This window comes from Saccopteryx bilineata, chromosome 5, assembly GCF_036850765.1.
Source record: "Saccopteryx bilineata isolate mSacBil1 chromosome 5, mSacBil1_pri_phased_curated, whole genome shotgun sequence".
NCBI classification, from domain to species: Eukaryota; Metazoa; Chordata; class Mammalia; order Chiroptera; family Emballonuridae; genus Saccopteryx; species Saccopteryx bilineata.
The window spans coordinates 236,369,595-236,386,000 of NC_089494.1; the positions used below are offsets into that span (position 1 = coordinate 236,369,595).

General features: G+C 41.4%; 1 protein-coding gene across 1 annotated transcript in view; it reads right to left on the reverse strand.

The window, feature by feature from the left end:
- Positions 1 to 15,564, reverse strand: part of NSUN7 (NOP2/Sun RNA methyltransferase family member 7) — a 46,043-nt gene extending 30,479 nt beyond the window's left edge. The window contains exons 1-7 of the mRNA XM_066233448.1: positions 15,271 to 15,564; positions 14,586 to 14,968; positions 7,625 to 7,683; positions 7,120 to 7,250; positions 3,602 to 3,754; positions 2,475 to 2,658; positions 569 to 779 (exon numbers count right to left, since the gene is read on the reverse strand). Coding sequence (XP_066089545.1) covers positions 569 to 779; positions 2,475 to 2,658; positions 3,602 to 3,754; positions 7,120 to 7,250; positions 7,625 to 7,683; positions 14,586 to 14,928 — 1,081 coding nt within the window. The 5' untranslated portion in view covers positions 14,929 to 14,968; positions 15,271 to 15,564. The remainder of the gene's footprint in view (positions 1 to 568; positions 780 to 2,474; positions 2,659 to 3,601; positions 3,755 to 7,119; positions 7,251 to 7,624; positions 7,684 to 14,585; positions 14,969 to 15,270) is intronic.
- Between the last annotated feature and the right edge of the window lie 842 nt (positions 15,565 to 16,406).

Genomic DNA, 16,406 nt, shown 5'->3' on the forward strand with positions numbered 1-16,406 from the left:
AAAGAGAGGGAGAAAACTCATGGACATAGACAACAGTGATGACCGCCAGGAGCAGGGAGGGAATGTGGGGGACACGGAGGAGGGCAGAGAGGGGCTAGACAGCGAGGAACAGAGCCTGGACTTGGGTGGTGAACACACAATACAGTGTACAGATGATGTGTTGTGGAACTGTGCAGCTGAACCCTGTATAATTTTGTTGACTTGTATCACCCCAATAAATTCAATCAAAAAAGAAAACAAAACACCAGCCAAACAAAAAAAGGGATGATCATTTCTACTAATCACTTTAATTATTGTTGAACCTAAAATTGTATAGTAACTAAATGTTAAGCAATATACCAAAATGCCAATATATTCATTAACTTAAACTGTAGTTGTTTAACCAATATTAAACAATACGAACAGACTGATAAAAAAAAAAAAACCTGACTGATATAATATGAATCAGTGAAGATTTTAAGACTATATAGTTAATATAGAATTTTACATTAAAAATAACAAATTCAAATATTTTTAATATTTCTAAATCATGTAAAACATTATCAAACAAATAAATATTGGTACTTACTTTTACATCCCATTTTTGTGAAAAAGTTCTTCAGGTCAGGATGCTTAGCTTGTGATTGTACTCCACACACAAATATTTTTGAGGCATTATTATTTGTTAAGACTGACATATGGGCGATTGTGTACCATGAACCTGTACTGGCCATTAAAATATCATCATCCATATTTAATAAAGCCTTTACAGAATGGACAGCAAGACTTCGAGATTTGTCCTGAAAAACATGGTATAATTAGACTTTCAAAGAGTTTAACTAGAACCATGAACTGGCCTCTTTTTGCCGTATGTAAAAGAAAGTGCTTGGGGCACACACAAGAATCAACCAGTGAATGCATACATAAGTGGAACAAGTTGATGTTTCTCTCTCTCTCTCTCTCTCTCTTCCTCTCTCTCTAAAATCAATAAATAAATTAAAAAGGAAAAAAGAAAGTACTTGGTGGGAATCTTGAAGAGATACCTAACCCATTTTATTTTAAAACATCTTATATGTTAAAACACAAAATTAAGCCTGATGAAGTGGTGGTGCAGTGAATAGAGCATCAGTCTGGGACGCTAAGGACTGAGGTTTGAAATCCCGAGGTCTCGGGCTTAAGTGTAGGCTCATCTGGCTTGAGCATGGGTTAGCAGGCTTGAGTGTGGGATCACCGACATGACCCCTTGGTCGCTGGCTTGAGCCCAGAGGTTGATGGTGTGAAGCCCAAGGTCACTGGCTTGAAGCCTAAGGTCACTGGCTTAGCTGGAGCCCCCCCCCCCCCCCCGCATCAAGGCACATATGAGAAAGCAATCAATGAACAACTATAGTGCCACGACTACTACACTGCTCACAAAAATTAAGGGGTATTTAAAAATAAATATGAAGCGATAAAATATCCCCTAGTTTTTGTGAGCAGTGTAGTTGATACATCTCATCTTTTGCCCCTCCTGTCTGTCTGTCTCTCGCTAAAATAAAAATCAAACAAAATGAAACCTCACAAAGTTAACAAAGATAACTGATATAAACTGATTTAAAACAAAGACCTTTGTTTGGCTTAAATTATGACTGTTATCATTTAACTTTTATGTAATGATAAGGCAATGCCCAAGTCCCCAAAATGGGACGAACAGACTAGACTAGTGATGTCTTGTCTTAGCTTTCATTCTTATCCATTCACAAAAAGTTGTTCACCGCTACTGCCATTCTTTCTTTCCCATTGCACTGCTAGTTCACAGAGACTGCAAGATAGTTGACTGGACAGATTGGGATTCCGCAGTTGATCTTGGTGCTCAGTTGAGTGTCACACTAGTAAAAGGCCAAAAGCTTCTGCCCAAAAGTATGGGTGCAGTGAAGGGATAATAAGCCTTAGAAGACCAAGTGAATCTGAGGTAAGAATTGAAATCTAAGGACAGAAAAATTAACTTAATTTTTGAACGTTTTATTCTTCATTTTACTGAAACCTCGACCTCACCTTCTCTTCCTGCACTGATAAACATTATATACCTCTTACAAAACAAAGCTGGAAGACTGTATTCAAGAGATAAGAGGACAGTGTTACACGTTGCATTTTCAAGTGCACGATGGCACTAGCATTTTCCACAGAAATGTAAGGAAGAAAAGGTACCAGTGTTCCTTGTCTTGAACCTTCCCTTGGGAGAGAAAAATACAGAGCAGCAGCAATACAAGTCTCCCCATCTACAAAGTCTGGGGAGAGGAATATGCTCTTTACAACTTCACATGGGGCAAAGATGCCAAAGTATAATAGGAACACTGGTTGTAGGGGCTTTCATTTTGTTAAAGGTGAAAACTAGCCTTATAAACCTCCCTGATACTCTATAAAAATATAATCAGTTTGTTAGATTTTATTTTTAAATGAAGGGATTCTTTGGGTAAGCAGGATTATTGAGAGTCACATAAATATAAATGTTAATTTACCTGAAATATCAGTTTATAATCTTTGAACAGATCTATGTTCAGAAGATCATTTTTAAGACGAGATGGAAAAATTAGGACATCGTAGCAATGCTGGTCCACAGCAAAGACTTTACCACCAGTATGCCATACAGATCTGACTTTACTGTAGCCTTTCCTCCTCAAACCATGATAAACTTCTTCAGGACTGTAAATACACAACATTAGGTTGTAACTGCAAATACAATACATTAAAAATATATTTAACAATAGCATCTTTTTCCTACAATAAAAAAAAATCACTGCATATTACTGCATCTAATGGAACTTACAACTTTAGGCAACAATAAGTTAAAAGAGAAAGAAAAGTTAATACATTTATGGGATTATCTTAGGTAATTTCATGATAAGATTCTGAACTAAGTATGATTCTCCAATTACTCCCCTAGTCTCACCAATTAAAAAGGCAGTATTTCTATATTATTTATTTTTTTATTGATTAAGAGAGAGAGAGAGAGAGAGAGAAATATAAATTTGTTGTTCCACTTATGTACGCACTCACTGGTTGATTTTTTTTTTTTTTTTTTTTTTTTTTTTTTTTTTTTCATTTTTCTGAAGCTGGAAACAGGGAGAGACAGTCAGACAGACTCCCGCATGCGCCCGACCGGGATCCACCCGGCCCGCCCACCAGGGGCGGTGCTCTGCCCCCCAGGGGGCGATGCTCTGCCCATCCTGGGCGTCGCCATATTGCGACCAGAGCCACTCTAGCGCCTGAGGCAGAGGCCACAGAGCCATGCCCAGCGCCCGGGCCATCTCTGCTCCAATGGAGCCTTGGCTGCGGGAGGGGAAGAGAGAGACAGAGAGGAAAGCGGGGCGGAGGGGTGGAGAAGCAAATGGGCGCTTCTCCTGTGTGCCCTGGCCGGGAATCGAACCCGGGTCCTCCGCACGCTAGGCCGACGCTCTACGGCTGAGCCAACCGGCCAGGGCCTGATTCTTGTATGTGCCCTGACCAGGGATCAAACCTGCAACCTTGGCGTAGCGGGATGACACTCTAAACAACTGAGCTACCAGGCCAGGGCCAGTGATATCTACACATTATTTTGAAAGGTTAGCAATTTAAAATATGAGTAAAGAATTTGATTAAAACTTACCTGATTTTACAAGTATTAATCCAAGCATAAAGTGGCAGAGTGGAGGCCCTTAGCTCCTGGTTCCTAACTGTTTCTGGAAGAATGTGGTAAATTGAAAGGGCGTCATGTTTGATTCGACATCTTGCCAATGACGCAGCCAATTTTGTCTTAAAACTAGAGATAGAAAATCCATTCCTGGTGATTAGGGCACTGAAGACAAGGCTACCAATTTCCCATTAGAAACACTAACAGATTAGATTTCAAAATTTAATAAATCCTTCAGTAATTCTACTTCAAATTTTTGTAGTCTGAAATAAAAATTTGCCATATTTGAAAATTTACAACATGGATGGACCTTGATAACATTATACTGAGTGAAATAAGTAAATCAGAAAAAACTAAGAACTATATGATTCCATACATAGGTGGGACATAAAAATGAGACTCAGGGACGTGGACAAGAGTGTGGTGGTTGGAGAGGGGGAGGAAAGAGAGAGGGGGGTGCGGGAGGGGAGGGCACAAAGAGAACCAGATAGAAGGTGACAGAAGACAATTTGACTTTCGGTGATGGGTATGCAACATAACCAAATGTCAAAATAACCTGGAGATGTTTTCTCTAAACCTATGTACCCTGATTGATCAATGTCACCCCATTAAAATTAATAAAAAATTAAAAAGAAAGAAAATATCCAATAATCCTGCTTCCTCTTTTCAGCTTTTGCTGCACCTGTATAGTTGTGCATCCCTTCAGAGAATTATATCAACCGCTGATTGAGAGAGAAACTGGATAGAGTGAAAGTATAGGATTTAAAATCAGACAAATCTGAAGTTAAATTCAGGTTGTTACTTACTAGCTGTATGATGAGCTCAAGAAGACACCAGTATAGTCATAAAGATTTTATATAAATATGCAATATCAGATTGAGACCAAATCTAAATGCTATTAGGATAACCAGACAAATGACTTCTGTAAATGAAATATTCTGTGACTACTGAAAATACTGCTCCCTTAACTGTAAGGCAGACAGCAATGACGAAAATGGAAGCAAAAATAGCCTTTCCCAACATTTCTGACCCAGAAATCCATCTACTTCAATTTGAATGTTAGCACAAAAATTGCTCAATTAGGCCCTGGCCGGTTGGCTCAGCGGTAGAGCGTCGGCCTGGCGTGCGGGGGACCCGGGTTCGATTCCCGGCCAGGGCATATAGGAGAGGCGCCCATTTGCTTCTCCACTCCCCCCTCCTTCCTCTCTGTCTCTCTCTTCCCCTCCTGCAGCCAAGGCTCCATTGGAGCAAGGATGGCCCGGGCGCTGGGGATGGCTCCTTGGCCTCTGCCCCAGGCGCTAGAGTGGCTCTGGTCGCGGCAGAGCAACGCCCCGGAGGGGCAGAGCATCGCCCCCTGGTGGGCAGAGCGTCGCCCCTTGGTGGGCAGAGCATCACCCCTGATGGGCGTGCCGGGTGGATCCCGGTCGGGCGCATGCAGGAGTCTGTCTGACTGTCTCTCCCCGTTTCCAGCTTCAGAAGAATACAAAAAAAAAAAAATTAAAAAAAAATTGCTCAATTATCTCTTTTTTACCAGCACCCCCCTTGTATATATAGCCAGAACTTTCTTTCTATATGTTAAATTGTAATTATGTAATTCCGAAGCTTAAATTTCTATCCCACAATTTCTCCTGGCTACAGTTGGCATAAGATATAACTATGTCATATCTTTAATCTCTCATAGTACTTCAGCCAAGCCTCACTGTTCTAAGTGCAAGGGATGGTAGCATATAAAGGGTTATTTAAAGCCTGGACTCTGGAGTCAGCCTTCCTGAAATTTGAATTCTGACTACTTCCCTTTCTAGCTCAATGGCATTAGATAGATTCCTTTAACCTCCTGTGCCTCCATTTTCCCATGTGTAAAAATACAGGTTGGTAACAGTATCTATATCATAAGGTAGTTATGTAAAGCGCTTAGAACAGTGATTGCTATCTATTATTCCATTACCTGAGCCTTCTGGTCTCAGACTTCAACAATTTAAATGAAACTTCTTAAATTTCCCTTGACAATATAAAATCAGATATCATACTGATAACTGTTTCAAATTATTCGTTAGGTAAAAATCTTCCTACAAGATTGCTGCTGTTGCTATATTGTGCTTTCTTAAGGTTCAACAGCATAATAACAAAAGCCCTAACAGCAATAGCGCCTAACAGTTATTGGCCATTTAGTATGTGTCTGGCTCTAATCTAAGCATTTCACATGCATTAATCAGTTCTCCCCAGTGCTTGCTTGGGCAGCACATACACTAATTAGTTCTCCCATCACCTTTTATTATTATCTTCCGAGTAGGTTTCTGCTAATATTTAGGTTAAAAAGAGAAGAAAATTAAACCATGTTTTTCTTTTCTTTTTCCTGAAGTGAGAGGCGGGGAGGCAGAGAGACAGACTCCTGCAAGCTCCTGACCAGGATCCACCTGGCATGTCCACCAGGGGTCAATGTTCTGCCCATCTGGGCCATTGCTCTGTTGCAACCGGAGCCATTTTAGCACCTAAGGTAGAGGCCATGGAGCCATTCTCAGCACCTGGGCCAACTTTGCTACATTGGAGCTTTGGCTGCAGGAGGGGAAGAGAGAGATAGAAAGAAAGAAGAGGGGGAAGAGTGGAGAAGCAGATGGGCACTTCTCCTGTGTGTCCTGGCCAGGAATCGAATCCGGGACTTTCACACAATAGGCCAACGTTCTACCACTGAGCCAAACCGCCAGGGCTAAAATATGTTCTTTTTTTTTTTTTTTTTACAGAGACAGACAGTCAGAGAGAGGGATAGACAGGGACTGACAGACAGGAATGGAGAGAGATGAGAAGCATCAATCATTAGCTTTTTGTTGCGACACCTTAGTTGTTCATTGATTGCCTTCTCATATGTGCCTTGACCGTGGGGGCTACAGCAGACCGAGTAACCCCTTGCTCGAGCCAGCAACCTTGGGTCCAAGCTGGTGAGCTTTGCTCAAACCAGATGAGCCCGCACTCAAGCTGGCAACCTCAGGGTCCCCAACCTGGGTCCTCCACATCCCAGTCCGACGCTCTATCCACTGCGCCACTGCCTGGTCAGGCAAATATGTTTGTTCTTAAGTAAAAATTTGTAGGTTTTTTTTTCAATTTGTCAAAGCAGTGGGCTCTTCTCTACTGTTGGAATTCTCTTTGATACAGGTTAGATTTCTTTAAAAGAGCTATTAACAAAGCTAAGTAAATAAATAATAGCTCTTTCAAATGAAGTTTAATTTATGTATGTGCAAAAATTATTAGAAATTTTTTTTATAATTTTCCAAATATTTACAAGTTGGATCTTACAGCTCAAATTTTCAAAAGCAAGTTGATTTTAAATTGAATATTTAATCTGTTCATTACACTTTTTAAAGGAACTTAAGAAACTTATGAACTGTTATCTTTTTCTCAATAAAATTTAAGTTACTTACACATTAAACTGTATAGAATCCTGCCAATGAAAATACTAATAATGACTTCATATAAAACACCCTTTTCACTTTTACAAGTACCTGTTAAGAATGTTCTCTACTTCTTGAACTTCTGCTATAGACTCTTTGTTATCAGAAAGGAGACGAGCTTGAAATTTTCTGTCTTGGAAATCATACAGCATCACAATAACTAGACTGCTCAGATGATCTGGCTACCAAGGGGAAACACACAGAAAGAAAAGTTTATAAACAATATCTCATAGCAATATTTGCCATCCCATTATTTTTCATAAGAGACCAGGAATGTGACTATTTTTACATAGTCTGGTTAAACTGGGAGATAAAAAAGGAGTCCAGTAAAAAATCTTTCAAAGAAGACAATTTTTGGTGTGTTCATCAAAATGAAAGGACTAGGGTCTGTATTAGAAGCCTCTAAAGTTTAGAGGTAGAAAAGAGTTAAGAATATACTATAAAGAGGTGTCAGCATTCAGCAAACTATATAGTTATGAATTAAACCTGAAGGCTTTTAAGTACTTTCTAAAGAACAAACATGAGACAGCTGATAATATAAAAGTTGTCTACTTACTATTGTAGTACTTGGAAAGATATAGCTATCTATTAATATAGTTTCCAAAATATCTTGATCTGCAAAACACAGAAAATGCCTGTTACTGAATATACCAAAGCTGAAAATAAAAACTTTGGGATCAAAATACACTTTAGACAATGTCATAAAATACAGTTACTTTCATATCTAAAATATACCTTGATTTTTGATGAAGATTTAAATTATAATGACATGATGAAATATTTGCAATCTTTATGAATCCAGACCCTAATGACCTAGGCTGCACATGGAATCACAGTCAAAGGCTCATTATATGAATAGTCAATGTAGTAATAAAAAAATTCCAATCTTTAATTTATGTCTTTTGAAAAACATTTTAAAAATCTAATTCATAATATATTTTTATGTATTTCTGAATTCAATTTGCTAATATTTTATTTGAGATTTTTTTCTATGTTTATGTTCCTATGTTTTTCTATGTTTATGTTTTCTATGTTATGTTTATGAGGGCTGGTCTATAACTTCTCGAAGTATCCTTGTCAATGTTGGTATCAGGGTTATACTGGCCTTATGAGTGAAAAGAGTTTTCTTTTTTTTTTTCTTTTTTTTCTGAAGCTAGAAACAGGGAGAGACAGTCAGACAGACTCCCGCATGCGCCCGACCGGGATCCACCCGGCACGCCCACCAGGGGCGACACTCTGCCCACCAGGGGGCGATGCTCTGCCCATCCTGGGCGTCGCCATGTTGCGACCAGAGCCACTCTAGCGCCTGGGGCAGAGGCCACAGAGCCATCCCCAGTGCCCGGGCCATCTTTGCTCCAATGGAGCCTTGGCTGCGGGAGGGGAAGAGAGAGACAGAGAGGGAAAGCACGGCGGAGGGGTGGAGAAGCAAATGGGTGCTTCTCCTGTGTGCCCTGGCCGGGAATCGAACCCGGGTCCTCCGCACGCTAGGCTGACGCTCTACCGCTGAGCCAACCGGCCAGGGCCGAAAAGAGTTTTCTGTTCCTCTAGTTTCCTGACAAGTTTATGTCAGATTGGTATTATTTTTAAATAACTGACATTGAGAAAACGTCATAAGGTGATATTTAATTTAAGACCCAAATTACCAGGAATTAGCCATGTAATGATCTGGGAGGAGAGCACATTCCAGGCAGAGGGATGATGGCAAAGTACTAAGTGGAATTAAGTGAGCATATTTAAAAACCTCTGCAGTGCCTGACCAGGCAGTGGCGCAGTGGATACAGCATCAACGTGGGACGCTGAGGATCCAGGCTCAATACTCCGTAGCCGCCAGCTTGAGCCAGCAGTCACTGGCTCAGCTGGAGCCCCCAACCCGACCCCCGTCAAGGCACTTATTAGAAAGCAATCAATGAACAACTAAGGTGCTACAACTATGAGATGATGTTTCTCATCTCTCTCCCTTCCTGTCTGTCTCTCTTCTCTCTCAAAAAACAAAACAAAACAACAACAACAACAAAAAACTCTGTAGGGTACCAGTGTTCCTTTTGTTATAACTACTTAAACTACATATACATCTTATAACAAATGCTTTAATCAGCTGAACAGAAAGCTAGGCTAGCTTCAACTCAACATTTACAGATAAGCTACTATTTGCATAGTACACACTGAATTTCAGTTTTCATTTGGGGGGTGGGAAAGAAAAAAGAAATGACTAACTTGGAAGGACAGACTCCAATTTTCATAGGAAACCCTTTGGAAATCATTATCCATATTCCCATCACTTTTAAGGAAAATGATGTTTAGAGTTTCACACCCTTAATACTTGCAAAAACAATTCTTATTTCATAGTTTTTCAGCATGAGTCCATTTTTGTCACAGAAAATATAGTCTACCACCCACTTTTGTATCTCTGTTAGTAGTAAAATTTTCTAACCGCCCACCGGTTCCACAGTAATGGTGATTTATAAAGTAGGGAAGTAACTTTACTTTATAAAATTTATAAAGCAGAGTTACAGAAAGTTAAAGTATATAATAATAATTACTTACCAAGTACTTTATGTCAAATTTTTGCTAAGTTTGGCAGAATAAATCTTGAAAAAACAACTTACTATAGTTAAATCTATCTTTTAATTTATACTTTGGTTGCTCCACTACCGCCCACCATGAAAGCTGGAACGCCCACTAGTGGGCAGTAGGGACCAGGTTGACTACCACTGGTCTAAATCATATTTCTAATGAATCGCTGTGCAATCAGGAGTTAACTCAGCAGGCCTGGATGGCTAAACCCTGCACATTGCAAAGAATGGTTTGGCCCTTGACTAGAAGGCAGAAACCCTTTATAAGCCCTCGTAATATCTTGCCTAATAAAAGTGTCTTTTTTCCTGGGGTCTTGGGCAACACGGTATCATCTTGACTTTGGAAAAGCAAGAGATTGAGTCAACTCAGCCACAAGGCGTTCCATGTCTACATGTCTGACCCTCAATAAAAACCCTGGACATCCTGACCAGGCGGTGGCGCAGTGGATAGAGTGTTGGACTGGGATACGGAAGGACCCAGGTTCGAGACCCTGAGGTCGCCAGCTTGAGTGCGTGCTCATCTGGCTTAAGCAAAAAGCTCACCAGTTTGGACCCAAGGTCGCTGGCTCAAGCAAGGGGTCACTCAGTCTGCTGAAGGCCCACGGTCATGGCACATATGAGAAAGCATAAATGAACAACTACGGTGTCGCAACGAAAAACTGATGATTGATGCTTCTCATCTCTCTCCGTTCCTGTCTGTCTGTCCCTATCTATCCCTCTATCTGACTCTCTCTCTGTCCCTGTAAAAAAAAAACAAGAAAAACAAAAACAAAAACAAAAACAAACCCTGGACAGTAAGGCTCAGGAGAGCTTCCCTGGTGGGCAACATTTCATTTGTCTTGTCATACATTGTTGCTGGGAGAATTAAAATGGTCCATAAGACTCCACTGGGGGAAAGGACAACAGGAAGCCTGAACCAGGTCTCTCCTGGACTCTGCCCTGTATACCTTTCTCTGGTGCTGATTTTAATGTCTAACCTTTCACTGTAATCGTGTATAACCATGATGATGACACTTTAGCTGAGTCCTTCTAGTGAAATCGTTAGTTTTGGGGACCCCCAATTACAACTACTAATTCTCAAACCATACATTAAGAATTTACAAAATTTTTCACTGACAGGTTAGATGATTCTGAAACGACCAAGTTAATGCCAGTTCCTGGTCCTGAAAATGCACCGTTATATACACCTACAGAGATTGGATAAAGAATTAAGCCAGCAATAAGATCAACAATTAGAAACATATACCTTACCTCAAGTTTTTTTTTTCTTTCTTTAAAAAAATTTTTTAAGAAATCACTTTTCCTATATTTCCTCTTTTAAAATATTTAGTATTCCTTGAAACATCCAGAGATTCTTTGAAAAACCAGATTAGCTGCCAGTACTCTACTTCTCCGACAGAAGTCAAATTTAATAGGACTAGGCTACTCCTCATTACCTCCGTTAGCAGAAAAGTGACCTTGGGGCTATTTAGTCATGCGGGAGTAGTGGCTGTCTTCATTTCAAAAAATATTATACTGAGCCCTTTAAAGGTTATTCAGCCTGACCAGGCGGTGGCACAGTGGGTAGAGCGTAGGACTGGGATGCTAAGGACGCAGGGTTGAGACCCTGAGGTCGCCAACTTGAGTGTGGGCTCATCTGGTTTGAGCAAAGCTCACCAGCTTGGACCCAAGGTCACTGGCTAGAGCAAGGGGTTACTCGGTCTGCTGAAGGCCCGTGGTCAAGGCACATATGAGAAAGCAATCAATGAACAACTAAGGTGTCGCAACGCACAAGGAAAAACTAATGATTGATGTTTCTCATCTCTCTCTCTCTTTCTGTCCGTCTGTCCCTGTCTATCCCTCTCTCTGACTCTCTCTCTGTCTCTGTAAATAAATAAATAAATAAATAAATAAATAAATGTTATTCAGATAAATACACTTTCTGCTTTGATAGAGCTTATACACAAAGGAGATCAGTAAAGGAGCAAAGAATAAACCTGGAAAACATAAAACCCAACCAAAAGAATATATTTAACATTTGTATAAATTAAGAGATTTTCTCTGTTTCTTTCTTCTCCTATACTTCCTCCAATATATATATATGATCTAATTACCTGTTCACAAATTCACCAGAAAAGGGACCATTCATTACCCCAGCTCTGTTTAGCTTGTAGATTTACCTTTTTAGCTTTACTGATCCTATAAAACCTTAGGAAAGAAATTCTGAGTTTTCTTTTCTGAACCAGGATTACTTGAACCTATACTGTATAAACCTAATATGAGCTTACAAACTATCATATGAAAGTATTGATAAAACACTGATAATGCAGAAGACAAATGTGAAATGACAAAAGCTTCCAATATTTTAAAGCAAAATATCAGGCTCTTAATTATCTTGGAAACCCATTACATTTAATTCTGGTTTTAGTCCACTTAAACATTAAGAAATTATTCAGATAATAATTTAAGCAATACATTATTATTATATGAAGGCAATATTTGTACCCAGTAAACAACAAAAGTCATCTTACTTTAGAATGTGAACTTATAAAAATGAACATTTCACGCAAAAACAGGTTTGTAAAGGCCTACGACAATAATGTATCTGAATGGGATTTTCTGGGTCATTAAAAAATATCAAATAGTGCCTGACTTGTGGTGGCACAGTGGATAGTGTCGACCTGGAACACTGAGGTCGCCAGTTTGAAAACCTTGGGCTTGCCTGGTCAAGGAACATACCAGAAGCAACTACTATGAGTTGATGTTTCCTGGTTCTTTCCTTCTACTCCTTTCTCTAAAAATCCATAAATAAAATCTAAAAAAAAAAAAAAAATCAAATACTAACCCTTTTATATACCAAAGAGAAAGACTGAAAGAAAGAAAAAGATAATCTATTATATAATGACCATAGCATGTGGTCATTTACATAAAGTGCATAACTTTATGTAAAATAATTTCAGGATTTTAGTATTGATTTCTAAAGGTAAGATTCAATATTCTACTAGGAAAACAAATTATAATAGAGTTTTGGCATTAACATTAAATACCAACTAATCAACATAGATGTTCAGTCTGCATTTCATTCTTGTAAGGAGAAATGTAAAAATGATCATTTGACTCACTGGTTGTTCTTTTTTTTTTTTTTTTTTTTTTTTTTTTTTTTTTTTTAATTCATTTTAGAGGGGAGGAGGAGAGACAGAGAGAGAGAAGGGGGGAGGAGCTGGAAGCATCAACTCCCATATGTGCCTTGACCAGGCAAGCCCAGGGTTTCGAACCGGTGACCTCAGCATTTCCAGGTCGACGCTTTATCCACTGCGCCACCACAGGTCAGACTGGTTGTTCTTAAGATTAAATTGAAAAAAAATTTTTAAATAAAGATTAAATTGGAGGAGAAAAAATGGTTGAGACAGATTTTAAAAGAAAAAAAGATCACAAGCAGGAGAAAAATGAAAATTCAAGTTGCTTCTTTTTTTTAATTTATTTTATTTTATTTATTAATTTTTAGAGAGGAGAGAGAGAGGGAGAGAGAGAGACAGAGAGGGAGAGAGAGGAGAGAGAGACAGAGAAAGAGAAGGGGGAGGAGCTGGAAGCATCAACTCCCATATGTGCTTTGACCAGGCAAGCCCAGGGTTTCGAGCTGGTGACCTCAGCATTTCCAGGTTGACGCTTTATCAACTGCGCCACCACAGGTCAGGCTCAAGTTGCTTCTTAACATCAAATTTATCCCTAGGTTGACAAATTCCTGGCTTCAGAGTTTAACTACATCTCAGCAGACAACCAAAATATGTAATCATGCCTAAGAAATTAAGGGAACACTTTAATTCCACTGAACGACTGTTAGCTTTCTACATGCAAGGATGTACAAGACCCAGGAAGTATTAATACTAAAAATATATATGCAAATGAATGTTGCCCTTTCATGGTGTTTCTTTAGGAAGTCATATGCTTATTTCAACCATGCAGCTAATACAGTGTACTCCAAACTTTTCTGGAACTTCTTTTTGTAACTATATTCAATCAGTTTACAAGCAAATATAAACTTTATAGTTTATACTATACTATATTATATTAAGGTTTGTAGCTAGTGCAAAAACAAATGTCTCCAGGCTCTTTGCTTGCTCTCCTAGAAACAATATATGGTTCTGTCCAGGGATCAGCTCCCCACTCAGAGGTTAATAATTAATTACCCACCACTGAGGGACTCTGAAACATGGCATCTCAAACCCTAAAGGGAAATTAGAAAGCAGAATTTACAAAAGTTTGGAGGAATAAATTTACAAGCTCCCAAAATTAAAGCTATTGACTATGAGACTATGAATGGGATCATTTTAACTGGGGTTGATTTTTGACATTCATTTTTTTAAAGACTTTTTTTTTTCCATTTTAGAGAGGAGAGAGAGAGGAAAGAGAGGGAGTGCGAGGGAGGAGCAGGAAGCATCAACTCCCACATGTGCCTTGACCGGGCAAACCCAGGGTTTTGAACCTGCGACCTCAGCGTACCAGGTCTTGATATTAATTTTTAACCTGTTGCACCTTTTCTTCTTGGCCCATCCCTGTTCCTCTCCCCCATCCTTACTGGTTTTTACTTTATATTTTTGAGAGTTCATACAATAAACACAAGCTGTAAACACTGAGAATGGGAAGAAATACCCACGGAGAAGGAAACTAGAGTTGGGTGCTGCAAAGGATTCCTGTTCTTCCTGCTAATGGAAGTGTTTTCTTGTTCAATTTAACGACTGAGTTACATCTGTCTAAGGACAAGGTACCATGCTAGGCAAAATTTACACAGGGAAACAGTTCTGGCCTGAAAGAGGTGGCGTTAGGGGAACTCTAATTCCCTCACATTTGCAACTGACCAAAGATATTCATATGTATAACAACAAAACGTGGTGTGCAGGAGGGGGTTGCACGCCACAAACTCTTCATCCTCTCCCAGGGCGGATCCTCAAGACAGGTACTACTCACACTTCAGGGCACTGAAGGCCAGCTCATAGGACAAGCGTTGGAAGGATTCGTCCTCAGATTCGGCCGAGGACCGCAGGGGTTCATTCCCATATTTTATTAAGACTTTCTCTGGGGACTTTTCGGTTCGAATACCCTGAAAAATGTTCGCTGCCGTAACGTAAACGCAGTCCGGATAGCCAGTTTTGGGGGGGACGTCACTTGAGGCCTTTTCGCTGGGTGCTGCGTCATCTGACAGCTCCAGGAGAGCGAGTTGAGAGATCTCGCTGTCGTTTTCCTCTGAAAACTGCAGTTCACTTGACGATAGCATGTTCGCCCCTGGACTGTCGTCGATTACAATTCTCATGTTCCAGGAAATGGTTTTCCTTGTCCCTTAAGCATCGTCTCTGTGAAAAGAAAGGCTATCTTAAGTCATTACCTCTGCAGGACCACGCCTGGCGCCCACTCCGTGGGCCTCACGGAGGTGACATTTACTGGCGGATCTGAGCATCCCACAAATTTAGAGCCGAACTAGCCCAAAGAAACCTCCACACGCTCAAAAGGGAAGAGGGCTGGAGGTAGCTGGGGGAGTCGCCTCCCAAGCGACAGGCGACTTTTCGCCAGGCCGGTTTGGGGACACAGCTCCCGGGTGAGCGCGTCCACGGCCCGGTGGGCGCCCCTCTCACCCGTCCCACGAATCGTCCTTTACCCCAGGGGGCGGATGTTTCCCGGGGCTTCGGGGACGGGGATGCGGCCCTGCGGACACCGAAGGCTGGTGTCTGGAGCAGCGCCCTCGGCGCCCCGGGGCGGCGGAGCGGCGACCCAGGCCAGCGACGGCCGTTCGGTTCAAATGCAGCCTCTCGCACCGCCGGGTTCGGGCAGGGGGCCACGGCCTCCCGCTCGCTGCGCTGGGGTTTCCGGAAGGAGGATGCGCCGCAGCGCCACGCCCGGCCACGCGCAGCCACCCGTCGCGGGCGTGGGAACTGAGCGCGTGGAACGCGAAGCTGATGGCCCGGCGGACTCGGCTGCAGGCGATGTGTCTCCTCCGCCTCTGGTGATTCTCCCGCCCGGACCCAGGTCTCCATGGAAACCGAGAGACAACCCCCCCCCCCCCCAGGGCGGAAGGTAGAGGGCATGGGGCGGACACCACCCGAGGGCAGTTCCCGCGGGATTCGGCTGGTGCAGCCCCTCGGCGAGTTGCTCTTCTCCCATTTCTCCGGACACCTGGGGTAGTGGGGCAGCCCTCCCACCCGAAGTCGGAAGCCCCTTGCAGGGTCCGGAGGGTCCCAGACTTCCCCAGAATGGCAAGTGGCCCCTCTTGCCCGAAACGTCCCTGTGGTCTCTTAGAAAGCCAGAATTTTGTGTGGCTGTCAACACCCACTCGGCGGGTTTAGCAGGGGCGCACGAAATGCTAGCACAGAAAAGTGTAGAATTACTGAAGGAAAGGCGGGGGGGCGGGGTGGGGGTGTTGAGCCTTACTTTATTTATTCCGTGTTTGTTTTTGTTGTTTTACAGCAATAGGTAACACGTTAGGTGTTCTCTTCCAGGGTAAGTTATTTAAAGATCTTTGCCAGCTTTCTCCTCCTTTCCAGAAGTTGCCTGCAAAGCAAGGCGTTGTTGAAATGGACCTGATCAAATTCGCCCCGCCCTCCGAATTATAGCATGCAACTGGGAATATACATAAAACTCCCCAAACGGTTTTAATATGACTACTTTAATTTTTGAGAGTCCTAGAGCCAAATCTGCATCAAAGAAAAATCTTAAACGTAGTGGACAAATACTCTGTTGATTTCTAAAATAAAACCAAATGACTGAGATTTGAATTTACTGTTGAGTTTCTATGCA